General features: G+C 39.4%; 1 protein-coding gene across 1 annotated transcript in view; it reads left to right on the plus strand.

Moving 5' to 3' along the window:
- LOC106091120 (uncharacterized) overlaps positions 1-24,903 on the plus strand; it is a gene marked incomplete in the record, with an annotated part of 385,355 nt that overhangs the window by 66,341 nt on the left and 294,111 nt on the right. Inside the window, 1 exon segment of the mRNA XM_059367987.1 lies at positions 18,295-18,435. Within this exon segment, the coding sequence (XP_059223970.1) occupies positions 18,295-18,435 (141 nt within the window).

Consider the following 24,903-nt stretch of genomic DNA (forward strand, 5'->3'; position numbering starts at 1 on the left):
CTGAGTTAACATTGAGACCCCTAGGTCCAGCCCAACCGCATGCCATCTGCAGGACCCTTTCGGCCCTTCTGCATAATTGATTCGAATGCTTACCACATGTAATACAATATCGTGTGCGTAGCAGACGGGTTCAAATCCCTCCGGAGTCAGCATCCGTAATAGGATATTTATGGTGGCCACCCATAGGAGTGGGGAGAAAATGTCCCCCCGTGTGTCACTTTCTCCCTTATATTGGGTTGCCCAAAAAGTAATTGCGAATTTTTCAACTTAGCACTCTTTTAATTGTTAAATACTACATAACCTTCATTACCCTCATTTTAAATTCATTGACATTTGTTTACTATCTGCGCAAATAGCTTAACAACTTTTAATCATTAACTGCTGTTAAACAAATCCCTTAACAAAATGGCAGTACGCTCAATTCGTTAGGTATCACAGTTATTGCAAACGGCGAAAATAGCAAAATATAGAAGCGATTTTTAGGCAAAGCCAATCAAGAGGAAAACAAACCTAAATACCTATCACCAATGTCCGTGTTCAGAGGCAAATGGTATGGAAAAGAGCCATTTCCCTGATCAGCCTCTTCCACCTCTGCGAATTGGTGCTCCAACCTTGCACAATACCAATCAAACGTTAATGTTGAGCATAATTCCATTGTTGAAAACTCAAATGTATTGCGGTTTTTGGCCATGGTTCCAATTTCCTCCTACTCCTCCATTGCCATTGTCCGCCACTAATTGTGAACGACAGAAAAATGAATGAAAAGAAAAAAGAAAAAAACAACCCAAAAGAACATTGTAACAACATAACCAACCCTTTTGGCAAAATGGCCATGTTAATGGCAAACAAAAGCCACTGTAACGAGAGGGCTAGTTTAACAAATTCCTATAGGGCTTCATACATTGTCTAAGGTGGTGGTGTTGGTAGCGGCGAGGTAGAGTGGGTGACTTACTTATTGTCGTTGCCACTGAATAATCATAATCATCGGCAGCAAATAAAAATAAAAACATTTAGCCTATGTTTTTCTGCAATCGCAAATACAAATTTTGTTTAATTTTTTAAGTTTTCTGACGATTTTTAGACTTAAGCTGTTCAATGACGGAGGTTGTAATAAATATTAATATTGACTCAAAAGTTGCAAATTTTCCCATGACCCTTTCAAAGAAGGATAGGCCGGGCCGAACTTTGGGGATCCACCACCTCGGGTATATATGTAAACCAGATTTCGTTATAATCTGGTAAAAAAATGCATAATTAATGCCGCCATAGCGGCTATATCGAAATAGGGTCCGATTTGGACCAAATTCGGCACGGACATTGATTGGTCTAATGAGTACAAGTCACATTGTTTAATTTTGTAGAGCAAAATATTGGTCTTTTTGGTAGCTTTATTCAAATATAGACCAATCTGAACCATATACGACGCGGATGTCGAATAGCCTAACATAAATCAATGTCCCAAATTTCGGCGAAATCGGACAATATATGCGCTTTTTATGGGGCCAAGACTTTAAATGGAGAGATCGTTCTATACGGCAGTTATATTCAAATTTGAACCAATCTGAGCCAAATTGCAGAAAGATGTCGAAGGGCCTAACTCAAGACACTGTCCCAAATTTCGGCCATATCGGACAATAAATGCGCCTTTTATGGGCCCAAAACCTAAAATCGAGAGGTCGGTCTATTGGGCACTATGTCCAAATCAAGACCGATCTAAGCCAAATTGCAAAAGGATTTCGAAGGGCCCAACACAACTCACTGTCCCAAATTTGGGTTTATGGTTTTTGTCCTCCATATGTGCCCTAAAACTATGCACAAAAATGTTTCCACCTAACAATATATGTAGCCTCCAGAGCAAATTTACTAAAAAATGCCAATTTTGCTCAAATGGGTTATTTTGGTGATTTTTATAAAAAAAAATCGGGCGGAATTTATTTTTGGTTTTCAAAGACACTTATCCGCAAAATTCAAAGAGCGAAGAAAGTTGACGGGAAACATTCTATATAAATAAAACCTTACCTGGCATGATAAGGTTTTATTTTGGTGATTTTTATAAAAAAAATCGGGCGGAATTTTTTTTTGGTTTTCAAAGACACTTATCCGCAAAATTCAAAGAGCGAAGAAAGTTGACGGGAAACATTCTATATAAATAAAACCTTACCTGGCATAATGCGACAGGGCACTTTCATTTACCAAAAGCGGTGCAAAGACGCGCAGATTTCCAGGGGTAGAAATCTACAAATCCTAACAACCAGTATAGGAAATGATTATCTTTGACCTAGACAGGGGTGCGAAAAATAAGAAGACCGACCAAGTAATGTTTTGAGGCGAGTAATTTTATTGTCACCTTAGTTTGATGTTGTTTAATCGGCTGTCGTAGATGAAAGAGAATTGAGAGGATTACATATTAAAATTGCCAACAATAATGCCAAGTTACACAACTTGTTCTACAGAGATGGGAAGTTAGAACTAAATGTTCAATTCTGATTTTATAGTTCAACAAAGTTGGACAAAGGATTGTTATGTTATCTCTATTCGGACTACAAATGATTTTGCAGCCCGATCAATTTTTCGAAGTGCCGAGGTGACCAACTTAAGGTCCAAGAGGCGCCCAGACCACCTAGAGCCTTGAAATTTTGCATATGATCTCAGCTCTAACGATTACAAAGAGTTGTCTCTATCTGTTCTCAAATGACATATTTTTTTGTACTAGTTTCTTTTGATTCTATCCCACTGTGCAACGTCACGTCTTCAACGTGACATGGTGATGCAGACTTCTGCATCTGGTATCTGATGACGAGGAGTTGAAGACAAACGTTTGCGTTTTTATAGTATATTTCCGTGTCTGGATTCCCTCCAGGCATTTAGTCCTCTTGTCATTCTGGAGTTCTGTTGAGTCCTTAATTGGCTGGCAGGATCATATGCTCCCCGGTGAGAGTTTTCCCCGGTGCGCCTGTAGCCGAAGTATACTAATCTAGTCATTCCGTTTGTAACACCTCGAAATATTCGTCTATATATATTCTCGATCGTCTGGACGTTCTGAATCAATCTAGCCATGTTTCTCCATTCGTTCGTCTGTCGAAATCACGATAGCGGTGGAACGGACAGAGCTAGCCGAAGATACTTAATATAGATGTATGTCGTTGGGGATTGTAAACGGTCCATATCGGTTCAGATTTAGATATAGCTCCCATTCTGCCTTCTGCCGATTTGACTTCTTTGACTTCGATTTGGCTTAAATTTGAATGTGATGTTCCGTTATGACTTCCAACAACTGTGCCAAGAATAGTCCAAAACGGTCTATAACCTAATATAGCTCCCATATAAACTGATCTTCCGATTTGACTTCTTGAGCTCTTGCAAGCCACAATTTTTGTCTGATTTGGCTGAAATTTTGCATGTGATGTTCTGTTATGACTTCCAACAACTCCCATGTAAACCGGTCTCTCGATTATCCCTGTTCGGTTCGTAGAAGCGTTAATTTTTGATGGTTTGGCAGAAGTTTGGTATGTAGAATAAATTTAAGCCTTTCAACTAAATTTATTTTGTATAAATTCTTAGCAGAATCCGTGGTGGTGGGTTCACAAGATACGGCCCGGCCGAACGCTTTTACCTGTTATGTCATACTTCGTCTTCATTGAGATCCACCATACTACCGATGCTTACGGCAGAAGGGGGTTTTCACTCTTTCTTAGAGCCAGTGGATCATCTTGGGATTGAGTACCCCATTTCGAGATTATAGTCTCTTATGCATGGCATAGTGACCATCATCTATCAGCCAGTTTAAGGACACTCCCCTATGAAGAGATGTTTAACACGACTGCAGACTTGACAAATACGGCCAGTAATTGTTCGTGGTTAATCACGAATGTAAATCATATCTTATTCTATTTTGACTAAAATTTTGGATGTTAAATTCTGTTATGATGTCTAAATTTGATGTTTTGGTTGCTACCTTTAAAAAGAGGGTGTTTAAGCAAGCAAGTTCTTTGTTTTAGTTTAAAAGCTACGGCCGAAATAAATGCAAATTTCAATGACAATATTTAAATCTTTACAACTCAAATACATTCATATACAAATGAATACATCTAAAATTTGTACACAATTTTTTCTTATTGTTGTTGCTTTTTGTACGGTTCACAATTGTTAGCCTTATGGCTTAAGGATGACTTTGCTGTATGGCCCTTAAGCGCCATGGGACACACTTGGTATTGGGGCTACTTTAACATTTTGCCTTGCGTCAAATGTCAAAGTGAAGGCCTTTTTCCATAACTTTTCGTCATGTTATCTACATTTCTTTCCACTTTTCCACCCCCAAAAGTAAAGCAAGTTTTAAAAGAGGTCATTCGTGTGCTTTTGCCTGTTACATTTCTAATTGGCTCCTTTGTGGTTGTTAAACATAAAATAAACAAAACCCCAAAAAACGAACATAAAAGGACTATTTTTCCCCTCCATTGCCATCGCCATTGGCTGCTCACCCTCGCTCCACAACAAGAGAAAAGTCTTTGAATTGCTTGTCATTACAAGTGGTTGGGGAATACACATTCTAAGCGACATGCTGTTGATCTGGAGGAAGTAGTTGACCGCAAGGAGTTGGAGAAATGGACAGAGGGATGGGAAAGGAAGTCAATATGAGTTATGAAGTTTGTTTGTAGTTTTTGGCGACATTATGATGACACACGGGAGAGAATGTGTGAACATTGAAAATTATGGCGTTTGGTTGTGGGAGGGATACATGTTCTCAATAGAAATATAAAAAGGGAAAGGGGAATAGCTAAATTTTAATAAGGGCTAATGTCTTTTGCAGTTATACTAGAAAGTGGTTTTTGAATATAGGTTTCCTTTAAGCTCTCACAGATTGGAGCGTATACTGAAAGCTATACGCTCCAAATTTTAATTCTTTTTGATATAGGATAGGTAAGGGTATAGGAGGCCACCGTACCGTAGAGGTTAGCATGTCCGCCAATGACGCTGAACGCCTGGGTTCGAATATCAACCCTGCCGAGAATATCGCGAAAATTTTTACCGGTGATTATCCCCTCCTAGTGCTGGCGACATTTGGGGGGTACTGTACCATTTGGTATACCAGCCATGTAAAAACTTCTCCACAAAGAGGTGTCGCACTGCGGCACGCCATCCGGACTCGGCTATAGACGGGAGGCCGCTTATCATTGAGCTTAAAACTTGAATCGGTCAGCACTCATTGATATGTGAGAAGTTTGCCCCTGTTCCTTACTGGAATGCTCATGGACAAATTTACAGTTTATGGTATAGTGGTAGTTTAGGTTAGGTTAGGTATAAGTGGCAGTCTGCCATCAGACTCACTTAGACATTTTCGTCCATTGTGATACCACAGGAACAGCAGAAGGAAGATGCCTTTTAGTTCATACCGTTGAACCATCCAGATCGCTTTAATAAACCCAACAACTTGCGAATGTTCACATCCGCTAAATCAGACAGATTCTCAAAGAAATGGGAACCAAAAGTGTAACTTCTTCTAATTGCTAGTGCGGGACACACAGAAGGTGTTCTATAGTATCTTCTTCTTCGATGTCCTCACAGCTTCTACAAAAGTCGTTGCTGGCAACCTTCTGTCTGTCAGCATGTTTTTCGATTAAACAGTGACCTGTCATGACGGACGCAATGACTGAGACGTCTGTTCCAGCCAGTGAAAGCAAAGCGGTAGACCTCTTCAAGCCTAGATTAGGCCGCATAGTTTTGGAATGCTCACAGTCCCCTCTTTGTAACCATCTATCATTCGTTGTCCTTCGGGCCTGGTCCTGAAAACTTAGCTTACATGTCCCTAGAGTCATACCCACAGATTCCAGTTTCCCTGAAATGGTTGTCTGAGAAGATATTTATGGCAATCGTCTAATTACACTATATCTTAGCCATTCCACAACTTGCTTAATTGCAAGAATTTTCGCTTGATACACACTGCAACGGTCGGGTAACCTTTTCGATTTGACCAGTTCTAGATCATTAGACTATATCCCAAAGCCCACCTGGTCGTCTAGTTTGGAACCATGTAACTTCTATTACCAGGGTTATCGAAGTTCCAATCGGTTCTATAAGAAAATAGTGGTACAGTAATTTTTATCAAAAAGCGGCTCAGGTAGGGTGTAACCCAAACTACCTGGAACATCGGATATTGTATCAAGGATAACACAGTGTCCGTAAGTAAAGTTGAAAATAGGGAGCAGATATTGATCCGCCCCATGCCACTATGGACATACACCTAAGCCAGTAATCCGCTTGTTGTGCGCTCTAGATAAAAAAGTAAACTCAAAAAAGAAGATTTAAGTTAGGAATTCCGTGCTCCTCCAAGTTTGTTCATGTCTGCTTAAGTGTCCCCACCTTAATGCCGGTATCTGTTAGACGCACAAGTCGGGCAATGACAAAGGAAATGCCCCAACGTCTCATCATTTCCCCGCATGCTCAACATATTCTATCACTTGCCGCACCGATTTTAGATAAGTGGGCACGTAATCCTGTGTGTCCCGTCATGATGCCAATAGCTATAACTGACCTCCTTCTTACTTTCTTTCAGTAATAGCCTCGTCTTCTCACGATCTGCATCCCCCATAGGATTTTCGCCGTCCTACCGACCGTTTCGCTGTTCCACAGGGTTGCATGCGCATTCGTCGCGTACGTCCTTAACTCGGACTGCGTCGACCCGAAAGGTTAACCAAGTTTATTGACGGCAGTCCTCTGGCCTTTACTGCCAAATCGTCTGCCCTCCTTACTCTGTTATGGCCCGGCACCCAAACAATGCGAATTTTACCATCCTCAGAGAATCTACTTCTTACACTGCAAGTCTGTTCGTGACGTTACCGTCCTGGTTGTTATTGCCCTTATGGCAATTTTACTGTCGGTAAAGATGTTCACACTCGACGTCCTCACGTTGGCACCACACCATCTCAGGCATTCCGTGATCGCCCGTATCTCTGCCTGCAGGCCCACTCTTTCCCCTAGCTTTGATTCATCTGTGTAACTGGAACTTCCAGACGGCAATTCTATTGTTCCGTCAATCCAAGACTGTGCCGCTGGCAGCAGTGCCTCGCACTCGGCCTCTAGGTTCATCTCAGGCATTCGATCGGAAACCTCTTCTCTTCCTTCCAGGTTTTCTATCGTTGCCTCGATTATACCAAGATGGAATGAGCTGCTCCCATCCTCAATCCTTTCTCCCATCGCCTTTAGTCTCATAGCCGTAGTGGTTGCCTCACACATAATCTGTATGTCAATGGTTCGGATATCTAGATCGTCGTCCTTATCGCTCCGCCTATGCCAAGACAACATGTTCTCTGAACCTGTTGCATTGTCCTTATGTTGCACTCTTTCTCCTAGCAGTCTACCGCACAACTGAGACGTTAGTAAGTTTCGGTCTAATCACGCTCCTGCAGAGCCAGTGGACTATCCTCGAATTCAGGCCCCATTTCGATCCTACGGCCCATCTACATAGTGCCCAACATCTGTGGGCCTTCTCAGTACGCTCCTGAATGTGACACTTCCAAATAAGTTTCCTATCCAAGATCACTCCTAAGTATTTGACTTTGTCAGATATCGAAATCATTTTGTTGAGGAACGTGGTGCATCAAATTGGCCCACCTTCGCCTCGTAATTTGAGTCTTCTCTAGGTTAACATTGACGCCTCTGGGTCTATCCCAGTCATATGCCATATGTAAGACCCTTTCGTCCCTTCTGCATAGCTCGTTCGGATCCTTACCCCTTAGAAGTATTAAAACATCGTCTGCGTAGCAGACGGGTTCAAATCCCTTCTCTGTCAGCATCCATAATGGGTCATTTATGGTGGTCACCCATAGGAGTGGCGATAAAATGCCCCCCCCGTGGCGTGCCCTGTGCCACATTCTCCCTTATATTTATGCCATGGGACACACAATTTATCCCCCTGTTCCTTAGCATATAGTTTATCCAGTCTCTAAGGACCTGGTCCACCCGGTACTGATCTAAGGATTAGATGAGTGTGCCAGTCACCACTTTATAAAAGGCCTCCTCGATGTCAATGCATACCGCCAGTCTGTACATTTTGACATGGAAGGATTCTTCTATTTTATGCACAACCTCGTGCAGGGTAGCCTCCACCGACCACCGACCTTCCCTTAATATAGGCATACTGTTTGTATTTGAGTTGTTGGCTGGATGTCCTACTCTTCATCATGGTGTCCATAATACGTTCCATGGTTTTGAGTAGAAAGAATGTAAGGCTTATAAGTAACATCATTATTCCAAGATTCCGGTGTCTCCATGAGCCCCTGAGAGAAATTTTTTAACTTGGCGACGTCATTAACGCTATCGACCTGTTGGCAGAAAAGCTTCCAGGAGGCACATTTTTATGACAAATAACGCTGATCCTCGGACGAGTACCAGTGTTAGCATAGAATAATTGATAGTTAATATAGTTCAGTCCAGAAACATTGTTCCGGGTCGTCCATGGCTCCTGAATTAAGGCAATATGAGTGCCCTTGACTTCATTTTCTCCGTCAAAGCAGTCTCGCTCCGGTGGAGGTTTATCTGGATTACCTCAATAATTGGTTCTCCATTAGATGGACTTCTTAGGAGTGGGTAATGTTCTCATCGTCTGCTCCCTGTTCTTTGGACTGCATTGACATTCCTGTCACTGCACTGTGACAGGTAATGGGTCCGTCGTTGGGTCCCTGTTTGTTAGGCTTTGTTAGGTTTCTCGCCACTGCACTGCCTGATAGTTTAGTATTAGGATCTTTGCTTATCCTAAGTTTTCCAATATTGAGGTATGCCGTGATTGTCTCGTCGTCAACCCCCTGTTTGTTGGGGGGGTATTGAGTCACCTGTCACTGCACGGCCTGATGTCTTAATATGAGGATTTCTGCCTGTCCTAGTCTTCCCAATTTTGAAAAAGACAGCCTTGCTGTTAGTGTTAGCCAACTTGTCACGGAGACGTGATTAATGCCAACCACAAGGAGAGTTCCTTCCTCCTTCTCCTCCCTGTGGAACACCTCCCACTTCGTTGCGACCAAATCTTGGTTTTGCTTCCCCAAGAATCCCAACATGCGTTCCGTCGCAAAATTTACTGCCCGATCCCTTGATGAAGACAGTCACCTTTGTGAGCTGGGGAATGTCCATCTTTTCACCTGGTCGAACTATGCGCCCTCCCAGGTAGCGTGGATACCTTCGACGAGCTGTTTGACGGTATCAATACATTCCGCCTGCGCAAAACGCAGCGTAAAGATGCCCCTCTATATTCGTCATCATTTGTATGGGTGGACCCTCTACAGGGTTCCACACATGTTAAAAAATCCGATCATTAACCAGATCCTCCACTTGGGATCGATGAACTGGCGGAATCCTACCGGATGCACTGCCGATATTAATGACCGCATAAGTCAACTCAGCTTCCTTGCCGCTCTGTTTAAGAGGGCGGCTCCTAACCTTTCTCAGCGACCATCTTCCCTTACCGCGATGGCATCCTTTTGGAAGTCAAAGTCCTCCATAAAGTCACCGGCCATGAAGACAAGGGCCGTGTCTTGAGTCCTTCCACAGGATACTGTCTGGAGTATCCATTGCGGTATGGCTGGATTGGTTTTCCCAGAGTACTTGAAAGCGGGGAGCTCTTTTTCTTCTTCAGCATTTTAGCAGTGTTATGCTCTTCGGGAGATCTGATTCTCGTTGAAGTGCCTGGAATTCAGTTCTGTTCCTTCCAGCATCCTGCAGTTTCGCCCGATTGCGCTGCTGGTCGTGCCCTTGATCGCTTTCTCGGTCTCCTTGTGAGCTTTGCAAAGCCATCGCTCTCTTTTGCCATCATCCCACTGTCCTCATCTCTCGATTCGGCTGCGATGACTGTTTCATTGACACGGTCGCTGTCTGAATCCGAGTCGGAAACACCACCTTTACTTAAAGGCTGAGGACGAACTGTGCATCCCTCTGGTTTATCCGTCTCTTCCTCATTTGTAAGTCTGAAGACTAGTTGTGGGCTTGAAGCGTCAGTCTCGACTACAGATACCAAGGCATGCACACCTATAGGGGGGAGAACAACAAGCTAAAAAGGTTTTAAAATTCTTCGTATTTGGGTAGTACCTCTTCCGAGATACGGATATTTTTCTTTGAGCAGCGCAATGAAATCACGTCCGCTCCACTCAACGGCTACTTTAAAGTAGCTGCCTTACTTACTGATCGCTCAAAAGAGACTAAAACCTTGCAAAGAAATGAAAAACTAAGTTGGAACTTCTTCCGCTTGCCAATAGCGGTCAAGCATGCAAATTGCCTTTGGTTAACCTTGATCGACCTTTTGAGGGATACAGTAAAAATGGTTATTTCAGCATGTTTTCTTGCCAACCGTGGCCTGTTACGACGAAAACTATGAGTGAGTTATTCTGTTAATTGAAGGTTAGATTGATGGATTTTTTGAATTTTTGAAGTACCGAGTACCATGTACCATTAGTGGTGTAACACACACATTTTAGTCCCCCAACGAGTGTCATTATCCATTTTGCGTTAATTTAGGGTAGATTTGCCTTTTTGACCCTTTCCGAAATGTTTGATTTGAAATTCAATGTTTTCTCCGCCCAGGCATTTTATTCTTTCAGTAAACGCGAACGTTCTCTCACCTTGCCACCATGGGTACCCTAAATACCATCTTCTGTTTACACAGTTATTTATAAATTTGGATTGGCATTTTCCCACGATTTTCATTTGGCAATTTGAAGTTCTTCACATTTTATGGGTAAGAGAAGGCGACCCTTTAGAAACATTCAGCTTAACATGTTTTTCGAGAGTTTCATGATTACCATCCTTCTTTATAAGTGGGCAATAGTCAAGTGGGTAATTTTTACTCAAAAAACAAAAACAAACATTTTGAAAACAGCTATTACTCACGTGCTGCAAATTTCCCATAGGCTACTCAATCTTCTACTCCTATTAAGTTTCGATATTTTAACATTTACCAATAACCTAAAATTATGGCAAAAATTTCTACTTCCGCTCAATAGTGCTGCTGCCGTGCATTGTTTAAGGCAAACACTTGAAAGGCTAACTTGCGGAACCGGAGCTGCACCATTGATATAAAGACACAACAGCACGTGTGATATCTTAACTATTGTTTGAAAGTAGCAACCTTGTTTCCGTCGTCCACACACTCCATGGGCCTGGGCTATTAATGTTATTTATTAGCCAACTAATTGTTCATAAAAACAAGTTCACACAGTGGTACGTCCGCGAAAAGGTGTTGTTCAAGTATGGCTCATAAAACCATAATGCGCACGTGTATCTAGCAACAACAAGAATACCAGGCAGTTATACTCCTTAATGTCTGTGCCTTAACGCAACAACCAACCAACCTACCCCCTTTAGAAGAGAGTATAATTAGTTGCCAAAAAAAAAAAAAACAAAAGTAGAAACAAAACACATGAAAAACGCTAATAAGAAGAATGTAATTTTTATCATAAATAACAAAGCACACATGTTCGGTGGAAAAATTATAAAAAAAAGACAAAAACAAAACCTAAAGTAAAAACTCGCGCTGAACATGAGATTACATGGAGATTCCTCAGAAAAGCAGAAGAATTCACCCAAAAGATATGCCATAGTACTTCCTCTTCTTGGAATATATTTTCATTAGCAGAAGAATTGCAAACATTATCGAGTGGAGCGAGAACACAGTGGATTCGTAAAAACTGAATTAACTTGTATGACAATATAGAAAACAAGTAAAGACGTGTTAAGTTCGGCTGGGTCGAATCTTGGATGACCACCACCATGGATTTCACTAAAAAATTGCTTTTATTTGAATCGATAGTACCGTCCATATAATTTAATGTTTCAAGATTATTTCATGCAAATGTTGACCGTGACTGCGCCTCAAATGGTCCATCTGCTTAATACAATTTTGGCATATTCATTCCAACATTTTGGCCGGTATCTCACGAATGAATGCTTCAATGTTGTCTTCCAATTCGTTAATTGAAGTGGTCTTGTCTGCATAGACATGAGCTATAACATAGCCCCACAAAAAATAGGCGGCCAGTTGATCGGTCCCAAACGTAAAATAAAACGTTCGCCGTAATCGCCTATTAATACCGTCTTGTTGAAACCACATGTCATGCAAGTCAAGCTCTTGCATTTTGCGCAAAAAAAAAGTTGGATATCATCTCAAGATAGCGCTCACTATTCACAGTTACGCTACGGTTCGCATCATCTTGGAAGAAGTACGGTTCAATGATGCCACCAGCCCATAAACCACACCAAATTGTGCAGTAGCTCTTGCAATGCTTCTGGCCGATCTTCACTCCATAATCGACAATTCTGCTTATTTCGTACCCATTAAGTCAAAAATGAGCTTCGTCGAAAAATGGAAGAAGCGCGCGATGAACCTTCTTAATAGAGTACGCAAAATTTAATCATTTACAAGCGTTGTTCGTTTGTAAGACGATACATGGTTAAATTATAGACCAAACTGAAGATATTTGACAGTGAAATAAGACACGAAGCGTGTGTGAGCTGTTTAAACCAGTATTGCCAAACAGATAATAGCTAAAAAATCACCCTTTATTAACTCAGTTCGTATTTGAATTATTTTTCAACAATCACTTCGGAAATTAATTTCAAGTAGACATATGGGGAATTTTAAGAGGGTATTTAAGGGGGCGATATTAGTATTGGGTTGCCCAAAAGTAATTGTCGGTAATATAGTAGTAATATAGTCGGCGTTGACAAATTTTTTCAACAACTTGTGACTTTGTAATTGCATTCTTTCTTCTGTCAGTTATCAGCTGTTACTTTTAGCTTGCTTTAGAAAAAAGTGCGCGAAATTTTGTTTACATTTGTTTGTTTGGCGTCAATTTTAATATGGGTACCACATGTATTGAAAGAAATTTATTTAACAAACCGAATCAACGCTTGTGATATGCACCTTAATGAATTCGATCCGTTTTTAAAACGAATCATAACTGGAGATGAAAAATGGATTGTTTACAACAACGTTAGTTGAAAAAGGTTCATGGTCCAAGCATGGTGAACCAGTTCAAACCACTTCAAAGGCTGACATCTACCAAAAGAAGGTTATGCTGTCTGTTTGGTGGGATTGGAAGGGTGTGGTATATTTTGAGCTGCTTCCAAGGAACTAAACGATTAATTCGGATGTTTACTGTCAATAATTGGACAATTTGAATAAAGCCATCAAGGAGAAGCGACCAGAATTGGTCAATCGTAAAGGTGTCATATTCCACCAGGACAATGCTAGACCGCACACATCTTTGGTCACTCGTCAAAAACTGAGTGAGCTTGGCTGGGAACTTTTAATGCATCCACCATATAGCCCTGACCTTGCACCATCAGACTACCATTTATTTCGATCTTTGCAGAACTCCTTAAGTGGTAAAACTTTCGGCAATGATGAGGCTATAAAATCGCACTTGGTTCAGTTTTTTGCAGATAAAGGCCAGAAGTTCTATGAGCGTGGAATACTAAATTTGCCAGGAAGATGGCAAAAGGTTATCGAACAAAATGGCAATTATTCTATAGCTTAAGAAGTCAAATCCAGGAATCGGTTTATATGGGGAGTATACCAGTTAGCAATGATGTTGGAAGTCATAACAGAAGTTCGTGTGCCAAGTTTCAGCCAAATTGGATGAAAACAGGATTTTAGGGGCTCCTGAAATCAAATTCGGTAATCGGTTCGTATGGAGGCTATACCAGTTCATAGACCGATCCGGCCCATTTTTGGCAATGATTTTGAAAATCATACCATAATTGCTTGTGCTAAGTTGAAGCCAAATCGCATGGAAATTAAGGCCTCTTTCTATATATATATATATATATATATATATATATATATATATATATATATATATATATATATATATATATATATATATATATATATATATATATATATATATATATATGTATATATATATATATATATATATATATATATATATATATATATATATATATGTGTATATATATATATATATATATATATATATATATATATATATATATATATATATATATATATATATATATGTATGTATAAACATATATATATATATATATATATATATATATATATATATATATATATATATAAATATATATATATATATATATATATATATATATATATATATATATATATATATATATATATATATATATATATATATATATATATATATATATATATATCCCCATATATAGGTATTGGGGAGTATATATATATATATATATATACTCCCCAATACCTTTCATTTGAACCCCACATTGCCATGGTTGGTAAATATTAACGCAAAAATTAACCGCAAAATTGGATGTCAAAATCGTTTTCGTTCGTTTGGATGTCAAATTCGTTTCTCAAATACCTTTCATTTGAGCCCCTTATTGCAAAAGTCAGCAAATATATCCGTCGTGGTGGTGGTCCCAAAACTATCAACATCGAGCTCCACTCTCTCTTTGAGCCCCAAATTGTCATGGGTTTTGGTCTTATTTGGGGGTTGTTCTGGGGGTGGACCCCCAGAAACTTGGTTCCAAAATGGTTATTAATTTGGTGCTCTACTCCCAAGTACCTTTAATTTAAGCCCCGTATTGCCATGGTCGGTAAATTTATTCGATTAAGGGGTGTTTTGGGGGTTGTGGTAGTCCCCCAACCACTTCCTAGCACAATCGGATATCAGATACATTTTACAATCTTAAATACCTTTCATTTGAGTTCCATATTGTCGTGACTGTCGTGTCTATATATGTATATAGACATGACAGTCGTGTCTATATATGTATATGTTTGGTGGGTTTTAGGGTGGGGCGGACCCCCTTTGTACCCCATCCGAAATTGTGATACCAAAATTTTGTTTTTAGATTACTGTAAGAGAGCACACAAAATTTCGCTTTAATCGCACCACCCATCTCCAAAATTTTGGCGTTTCCGAAAATTAGGGTAAGGGAGAGGGGCCAAATTCATAAGACACGCATCGCGTTGATGCGCTACGCTAACGTTTTTGATACACCTTTTTAGTGTAGGGCTTCAAAAAACCTAAATAGCCACTCAGTTTAAAAGATTATGAATTCTGAGCGCTTTAGCTCAATTCATAAAGAAAGTAGCATTTTGTGTATTTTAGTACCTAAATGTAAGATTTCGTACTTTATTGCACACTATTGTACACATTTTTAATAAATCATTTAGTCACCCATCATATATTTCCAAGTTGTACATACATGCCAAATTTCAGACCTCTAGCTGCATCTGTGAAGCAAGAACCAAATGGTACCAATTGTGGCACTACGCGTACGTTTTCTCCCGGCACCAGTACTATTATTCCATTTTTTCTTTTCACCCTCATCCTTTTGCACCAGATATCTTTTAAGACAAATTTCAAAATTCTAGCTCTATCCATCCACCTTGTACAAAGTTTACCCCTTTTTTGTACCTTTTTTGTACTTTTTTTAGTGCTTAAATGTACAAATTTCCAAAAACTCTTATAGTCACACAATAAGGTTGCCATAGTGTACCTAAGTTCCAAAATTCAGAGCTCTAGAGTAATTTACAAAGAAAGTACTAAGTAGTACTGAACGTACTATTTCTCCCTCTTTCGGTACGACGTTCAAAAATTTGTTGTACTTAACCTTCATTTTTCGAGACTCTTCAATTTGATCCCAAGAACATAATTCTAGCCCTTTCCGTTTGCGCTGGGCAGTCTAAAAAAAATCACTGCTTCATATTTTGTGGAAATCGGCTTACAAATGCACCTTCTGTGCTTAGTTTCAGCTCAATATATTTATTTTTATACCCTTCATCATTCCGTGTGTAACGCAACGAAATATTGATCGGAAACCCAACAAATTTGCAAATTTTGCCCATGAACATTCCAATAAAGAACGGGGGCAAACTTCTCGCATAATAATGAGTGCAGTCCGGCGTGAACATCACAGAATTTTTCAACGATAGTTATCCCCCTTACTACAACATTTATGAGGTATCCTGCCATGCTAAAAGTTTTTTACTAAGTGGTTTCGCTTAGCGGCACGCCGTTCGGATTCGGCATAAAAAAAGAAGGTCCCTTATCTTTGAGCTTAAAAACTTTAATCGGACTTCACTAATTGATATTTTTTTGTGTTATTTATTGACTGCTTCTAGTTCTCTACGACTATCAATCTAGTTTTTCCAGACCTACATAGTTATAAATAAATATTTTGTTTAATATTTATGAACAAAATTTAAAATATTGGAAGATCAAACGGCTTCTTCCAGTTCAGTCTTCGACGTACGCCTGCGGAATTATTGTGGTTTACGGATTCTGGATTAGCATGAGCTCTCAATCGCGAGTCATGTTATTTGCAACGTGTTTTTTTTTTCTTCGGCTACCGTTTTCACCTGAAGATATTTATGGATGTCTTTATTACGGACGTACCAAGGTCCGTTTGGGCTGGGCAATGATCAGTCAGTCACTCAACTCTTTCATATATGTATATAGATACTAACATCCCGGTGGACCGCTTGGCTACCCTCGTTTTTGATATCCCCTTTTTAGCGTAGGACTTCCAAAAGCCTATGTAGGCTTTCAGTTTATAAGATTATGAAGTTTTGTAATAATTGCGTAAACATTTTCAGAAATCGGTCCCCTTCTATAAAGAAAGTACCAAATAGTAGCAAGAATAGCACTAAATCGGAGAAATCATTAGGTCGTCCAATATATATTGTCAAGGTATAAATGAATCGCGACTGTGAGCGCTTTAGCTCAATTTGTAAAGAAAGTACCATTGTGTATATTTTAGTAAAATGAACGAATTTTGAATGGATCATTTAGTCACCCATTATATTTTTCCTTCTTCTACCTACATACCAAATTTTAGACATCTAGCTCCGTCTGCAAAGAAAATACCAAAAAGTATCAGTTTAGGTACCTAAATGTTTGAATTTTTAACAGATCATTTAGTCACCTATCATATATTTGTTAGTTGTACCTACATGCTAAATTTCAGACCTCTAGCTTCATTTACAAAGAAAGTACCAAATGGTACCAATTTTAGTACCAAAATGTGCGAATGATGAATAGATCATTTAACCATCCATTATTTATTTCTTAGTTGTACCCAAATGCCAAATTTCAGACCTCAAGATCCATCTGAACAGAAAGTCCAAAATGGTACCAATTTTGGTACCAAAATGTACGAATTTTGGAGGGATCATTTGGTCAGCCATCATTTATTTCTAGTTGTACTTACATCCCGAATTTCGGACCTAAAGCTCCATCTAGTAAAGTACCAAATAGTACCAATTTTCGTACCAAAATGTTAGATTTGTGAAAAGATCATTTAGTCGTGCAACATATGTTTCTATGTTTTACCTACATCCCAACCTAGTCATGGTCCGTATAGTCGAATAATCAGATATTTCTCCCATATGAACCCATCTTTCGTTTTGCCATCTTGAGAACCTGGCTGCCGCAATTCTGAATTCGATTTAGCTTATATGGTTTAAAAATAGTGCCTTAACCTGGCATAGTTCCCCATAAAACCGATTTATCGATTTGACTTGATTTTACTTTCCCTTGTTATTCCATTAGATTTTGTATTTCGAATTCACAGTGCTTTCTATGAATGTCTGTTTTTTATGAAAGAATCTCGTGGTACACCGCCACCCAAGAGTTTCCTAAGTATGCTCACTCTCATACACACACTCTTTTGGGAAGGTACATTGTTGTGTGTTAAGGGGAAAAACATGGAAAATCTTTTTCACTTTGTAAGGGTTGCTTTTTAACGGAGTTCATTAGTTTTTTTTACACTTCGTTCTTGGCGAGATTTTCCAAATATATCATAACCATGCTTTACATACATAAATGTTATAAATATGTATGCTACAAATACATGCATACGTATATTCACATATGTTGGTATGTATTTAATGACTTTATATGCCATTGCTGGGTAAAATGTGTTGTAATTTTCGTTTTGTATCTTTTTGGCTACCTTTAGAGGCCTAATAAATTTGAATCTTTTAATAAGGGAGGTCGTAAGCAAATTTTGAAAGGAAGGCAGGAAGGAAATCCCAATTAGGGTATCCTATTAATGTTTTGAGCTAATAACTTTTTTTTTTTGGTATAATTGTTCTGCAGAAAGCTTGTATGCATGTTTTTGGGTGTGTGTTGTATGTCCTTGTCCATATGCCCTAGGGATTTTTTTATGGGGATATTTGGTTTGGCTTATGATTTGTGTCCCATTAAAAAGGTTCCATTTATAATTCCCTTGTCTAATTTGCTTGGCTTTGTTTTTCATTTCTTTGTTGTTGTTTTTTTTCTCGCATTTCAGCAGCTCATTGAGGAAAAGGAGTTACCCGAAGTGACTCTGGCTCATCCCAAAGCCAAGGAATGGATTGTGGCCATGGCAAAAGCCAGCTATCAAGAATTAGCCAAATTGGCCACCGATCATCCGGAATTGGTTAAATTGCAGGTATGTGCTAAAGAGCTAAGTTTTCTCCCTTAAACATTTTACACAAAGATCATTATTGGTCTGTATAAAGCAATATCAATTTAAGGACCTGTCTTGAACATATCAGACAAGGAAGTCGAAAGTTTCAAAAAAAAACTTTGTTGCTCAGTTTCAGCTCAACATATTTACCAATATATTACACTACACCAAAGGAAATGTAACGCAACGAAATATTGATCTGAAACTCAACTAATTTGCAAATTTCGCCCATGAACATTCCAAAAAGGAACGGGGGCAAACTTATCGCATATCAATGAGTGCAGTCCGATTCAAGTTTAAGCTCAATAATAAGGCGCCTCCTTTTTAGGAGAGAAATTTTAATATTGTGTTGGACCTCACAAATTTCAAGACTATCAAGAATTTATATACTTTCTTGGGTCTCACAGAGGCCACCGTGGCGCAGAGGTTAGCATGTCCGCCTATAACGCCGAACGACTGGGTTCAAACCCCGGCGTGAACATCACAAAAATATTCAGCGGTGGTTATCCCCCTTACTACAACATTTATGAGGTATCCTGCCATGTTAAAACTTCTCTACTAAGTGCTGTCGCTATGCGGCGTTTCGTTCGGATTCAGCATAAAAAAGGAGGCCCTTTATAATTGAGCTTCAAAATTTTAATCGGACTGCACCAATTGCTATGAGATAAGTGTCTCCCGTTCTTTAATGGAATGTTGACGGGAAATTTAGTTAGTACCTCAGAAATGTGGGGAGGAAAAAACCACCGCTGAAAATTTCTCACCAGGATTCGAACCCAGGCGTTCAGCGTCATTGGCGGACATGCCCTGCCCTGCGGTGGCCTCCCTGAGACCCAACAAAGTATATAAATTCTTGTTCGTCTTAACATTCTTAGTCCATTAAGCAGTCCGTCTGTTTGTCTATCAAAAGCCCGCACTTTCGAAGGAGTAAGGCTAGGCACTTGCAATTTTCCACAAATAATTCCTATTAGTGTAGATCGGTTGGATTGTAAATGGGATATATCGGTTCATGTTTTGATATAGCTGCCATATAAACCGATCTTCCATCTTGACTTTTTGAGGCTCTAGAAGGTGCAATTTTTATCCGCTTATCTAGATATGGCCCAAATCGGTTCATAACCTTATATACAGGGTGGCTGATGAATATTGCTACAATGATGAATATTGCTACATTTTTTTTTCGGTGTATGGAATACATTTTTCTTTTATTCATGTTAAATTAAATTATTAAATTTATTATTAAATTATTATTAATTAAATTAATTAATTAATTAATTAAATTAATTATTAAATTATTATTATTAAATAGAAAAAAAGTTATTACATTTTTTTTTGGTAGCGGCTTTCATCAGCCACCCTGTAGCTCCCACATAAACCGATCTCTTGAATATACTTCTCGATCCTCTAGCGGACGCAATGCGAGCTGATGTGCGCTGATTCGAGCGTCCACAGGTTGCGGAAAGTGGAATGCTCCATACGGAGTAGCTGCAACGGCAGTAGCGGACAAGAGCGGTATCGAACGGAGAGTCCCAATGAGAGGTCGGGCGGCGCCGACTCTTGCACAAATACTGAGTGCCTATGATGCTCGATATGACAGGGCGAGTTATTGGCGCCTTTAAATAACCAATGGCTTCTCTTCTCGCGGCGATCGGTCCTTTGGACTGGAACGAGCTTGCTCACATACAGGAGCTTGACGAGGATCGCAACCTCAACATGCAATGTGGTTATAACAACAACTGATTGCATACTAAAATGTCTGTTGTTTGCTGAGACTGCTTCATTTATGAAAGGGTTGTCAGGGGGAAAATAAAATAAAAAAAAAAAATAATAAAACAAAACAAAATAAAATAAAATAAAATAAAGTTATATAAAATAAAATAAAATAAAAGATGAGGAGACGTTGAAGCATTTCCTTTGTCATTGTCCGGTTTTCGCAGCTTAGAAAAATCGGGACTTAGGTGGGTATATATACCAGATATGAACCGATTTAGGGGCGTGTTATGGAGAACAATTAAGGATTCGGACCATACTTGCCACATCTGTTGTCATAGAAAACAATATAGTACAAAATATGGTGTTGTGGTCTGGTGGACGGCGCTTCAAAAGTCCTCCTACTATTCAATACTCAACCGGATCCAAAGAATGGCTTGTTTGTGCATTACAGCCGCACTGAGGACCACACCATCTGATGCACTGAATTTAATGCTTCATCTAATGCCTCTGGACATTGTGGCTAGACAAATCGCTGCGACCACTGCCGTGAGGCTAAGGGAGCTTTCTCTTTGATCATGTGGCGGCTACGGACACTGTATTATCCTTGACACAATATCCGATATTCCAAGTAGTGTGGATTACACCTAGCCACCCCTGAGCCGATTTTTGATAACTAAAACTGTGCCACTATTCCTGATAGAACCGATTGATAGTAGAGGTTACATAGACTTCTACACGGATGGTTCCAAACTAGACGACCTGGTGGGTTTTGGGGTGTACTCTAAAGATCTAGAACTGGTCATATCTAAAATGTTACCCGACCACTGCAGTGTGTATCAAGCAGAGATCCTTGCAACTAAGGAAGTGGTGGAATGGCAATGATATAATATCATAACGACAATTGGCATAAATATCTTCTCAGACAGCCATTAAATTCCTGGAGAACGTATTTCTGAACACAAACACCGCCTTCGACTGTCACAGATCTCTCCACAAGATGGCTGAACTTTTCAAATTTCGCCTGTTCTGGGTGCCGGTCTACAGAGATATCCCAGGCAATTGTAAAGCGGACGAGCTTGCGAGACTAGAAACTACCTTACACATTTCAGGGAAACTGGAATCTGTGGGTATGCCTCTAGCGACAAGTAAGCTAAGGTTTCAGGACCAGGCCCGAAAGACAACGAATGATAGATAGTCATAAAGAGAGGGCTGTGAGCATTCCAAAACTATGTGGCCCAATCTAGGCTTGAAGAGGTCTACTGCTTTGCTGTCACTGGCTAGAACAGACGTCTTAGTCATTGTGTCCGTCATGACAGGTCACTGTCTAATCGGAAAACATCCTGACAGACTGAATGTTGCCAGCAAAGACTTTTGCAGAAGCTGTGAAGACATCGAAGAAGAAGAAGAAGATACTATAGAACACCTTCTGTTTGTGTATGTCGCGCTCTGGCAGTCAGAAGGAGTTCCACTTTAGGTTCTCATTTCTTTGAGAATCTGTCTGATATAGCGGATATGAACATTTGCAAGTTGTTGGGTTTATTAAAGCGATATGGATGGTTCAACGGTACGAACTAGAAGGCATCTTCCTTCTGCTGTTCCTGTGGCATCACAATGGACGAAAACATCTAAGTGAGTCTGATAGCAGACTGCCACTTAAACCTAACCTAACCTAAATTCGTAGAAAAATTAAAAGCTTTTTTTAAAATTTGGCGTATTGCTGATGTTTTGGAGGAATAGTATTTTAAAAGACCTATGGTAGGTATGGTGTGAGGAAGAGTATTCCAAAGACGTATGGTACTCGTATAAAACTATCATTCAGATACCAGGCTCCTTCTTCTAAAAGGGACATGTTTTCTACTCCTTCTAGATCGGGCAAATATTAATTTGTGATAGAGATGTTTAGGTGTTTGTTTCACAATGATTTTATGTAAGAATAGCAGAGATATCGTTTTAAGTAGATCGTCGAAACTACAGCTGTAAAAGGAAAAAATAAACAAGCCATACGCGTTAAATTCTGCCGGACCCCATTTTTTTAACCCTCCACCATGGATCGCAACCCTGCGGGAAATTTGTAGTCAATTGTCCCAAGTATACCGGTCCTAAACTGGAGAATTAGTTACCTGTCACAGGACATATCAGGGATTGAAATGTTTCAATTGTCATGAATTATGATTCATAATTATTTTTTAAAAAGTCGCTTAATTATTGTTAAGAATTGCTTGTCTGTTAAAAACATTTGCTTAATAATGTTAAGTCCCTTAAAAATACTTGCAAAGTATAATCATCCTTTTCGAACTGTCCCTGGACCTAGCCTATGGTGTTAGAATGGTGGCAATTCGTCACCTCGAGCGATAAACCCTTATAAAAATTATAGGTTTTTTCCATGTAAGAGGACGAGAACACCAGAGGACCTATCCAGTGACAGGTTTGGGGCCTGTCTCATTTCCCGTAGGAAAGTGACGAGTTCTTTGAATAATTTTTAAAAGCTATCGACCGATAAGAAGCTACCTTGCCATGGCTGTTAGAAGACATAAACAAGTAAGAAAGTGCTAAGTTCGGCCGGGCCGAATCTTATATACCCTCCATCATGGATCGCATTTGTCGAGTTCTATGCGCGGTATCTCTTTTTAGACAAACAATGAATATTGAATAAGAACTGTTATGCTATTGGAGCTATATCAAGTTATAGTCTGATTCGGACCATAAATGAATTGAATAGTGAACATTGTAGAAGTCATTGTGTAATATATCAGTTCATTCGGATAAGAATTGCGCCTTGTAGGGGCTCAAGAGCAAAATGGGGAGATAGGTTTATATGGGAGCTGTATCAAGCTATTGATCGATTCAGACCATATTTGACACGTATCTTGAAAGTCATGAGAGAAGCCGTTGTACAAAATTTCCGCCAAATCGGATTAGAATTGCGCCCCCTAGAGGCTCCAGAAGTCAAGATCAGTTTATATGGCAGTTATATCAGGTTATGTACCGATTTGCGCCATACTTTGCACAGTTATTGGAAGTCATAACAAAACACCTCATGCAAAATTTCAGCCATATAGGATTAGAATTGCGCGCTCTATTGGCTCAAAAAGTCAAGATCCAAGATCGGTTTATATGGCAGCTATATCAAAACGTCGACCGATTTGAACCATACGCAGTTGGCGCAGTTGTTGGAAGTGATACCAAAACACCACGTGCAAAGTTTAATGCAAATCGGATGAGAATTACGCCCTCCAGAGACTCAAGAAGTCAAGACCCAATATCGGTTTATATGGCAGCTATATCAAAACATGAATGGCCCATTTACAATCCCAACCGACCTAAACTAATGAAAAGTATTTGTGCAAAATTTCAAACGGCTAGCTTTACTCCTTCGAAAGTTAGCGTGCTTTAGACAGACAGACGAACGGACTGTCGGACAGACGGACGGACATGGCTAGATCGATTAAAAATGACATGAACATCAAAAATACATTTTAGTTTTTTGCATGCGGTCTGCAGTCTCCAAAACCATTTAGATAGAAGTTTTGGAAAAATTTAATCGAAATAAGGCATTTTAATTTTTTTCAGTTTGACTCTTGAATTATACTCGCCTTCTAAATGTACAACACTTCTGAAAAATTGATTCCATCTGAAGACAATTACATTTGAATTTACAAAGACATTTATTGCATTTAGGTACTCCCATTTCGTTTACCTTAAATAATCAATAAATCAAACCACAAAATAATAATAAAAAAAATCCAAATATCTCAATCAACTCCGCCCTCTCTGCCTAAAAACCAACCAAAACCAATAGATTTGTGTTATTAATATTTTTTCTAAAACTTATTGATAATTGTAGTCTCCCTATGTACTGCACTTCTTGTATAAGCATCCACCCTCTCCCCCTCTTCTCAAGTAAGATAAAACATTGTCATAATATTACAATTTGAAAAAAAAAAATTGTCTCCTTGCTTTTCTTCGCTGCTGTCCCCTTCATTTTTTTGGAAGAGGGGAGCAAGGAATAAAATTCTCCTAAATATCTTAAATGCGTATAAATCTTTTTACGCGGCCATAAAGTGTCATAATAAGCTAACCTCGCCTCTTAAATTTTCCCGGCATTAAAATGAAATTATAACTTCTTTAAATCAACTCAATTCAGTGCATTTTTTATTTGGCCTCTCAATTAAGAAGATCCCGACAAGAGGAGATGCTCATATTGCGCCCTCCCAACGGATGCTGATTTGGAAGGTGGTGGCACAAGATGTAGGCCTTGTGCTGTTTAACAAGGGCATAATTCATTTTTTATGCCTGCCTCTTGTGCTGGTGGCGTATACTTTGGTGGTTGTTGATGTTATTTGGGGGGCCATTTCCATAACGGGGGACCTCTCAAGCACTGGGGAGTAAAATTTGAGACCGTAGTGCACCAGCCTTGATGCCGCATGCATTTCGCCCTTGCTCATCATCTTTCTTGGCTTTTTTTTCTACATAAATTTCCTCTCCTCCTTGTGGTTGGGCGGTTGTCAGTTGATGGTCATGATTTATAGGCCTTTAAGGAATTCTTTGCTCCAGCCTTAGGCTGAAATAAGACATTCCCTGATTATTTGGCCTCTGTATTTTCCTTTCTCCTGGCACTTTATGTGGGAAATTAGTTGATCATATAAACTAATTGGATCTTATATTACTCGATGATGATCGTCATCGTTGCCGTTTTTGTTCCCGGAAATATTTTCGTATTCCAAAAACTGTCATACGTAT

This window comes from Stomoxys calcitrans, chromosome 1 (assembly GCF_963082655.1).
Source record: "Stomoxys calcitrans chromosome 1, idStoCalc2.1, whole genome shotgun sequence".
In the NCBI taxonomy this organism is placed as follows: Eukaryota; Metazoa; Arthropoda; class Insecta; order Diptera; family Muscidae; genus Stomoxys; species Stomoxys calcitrans.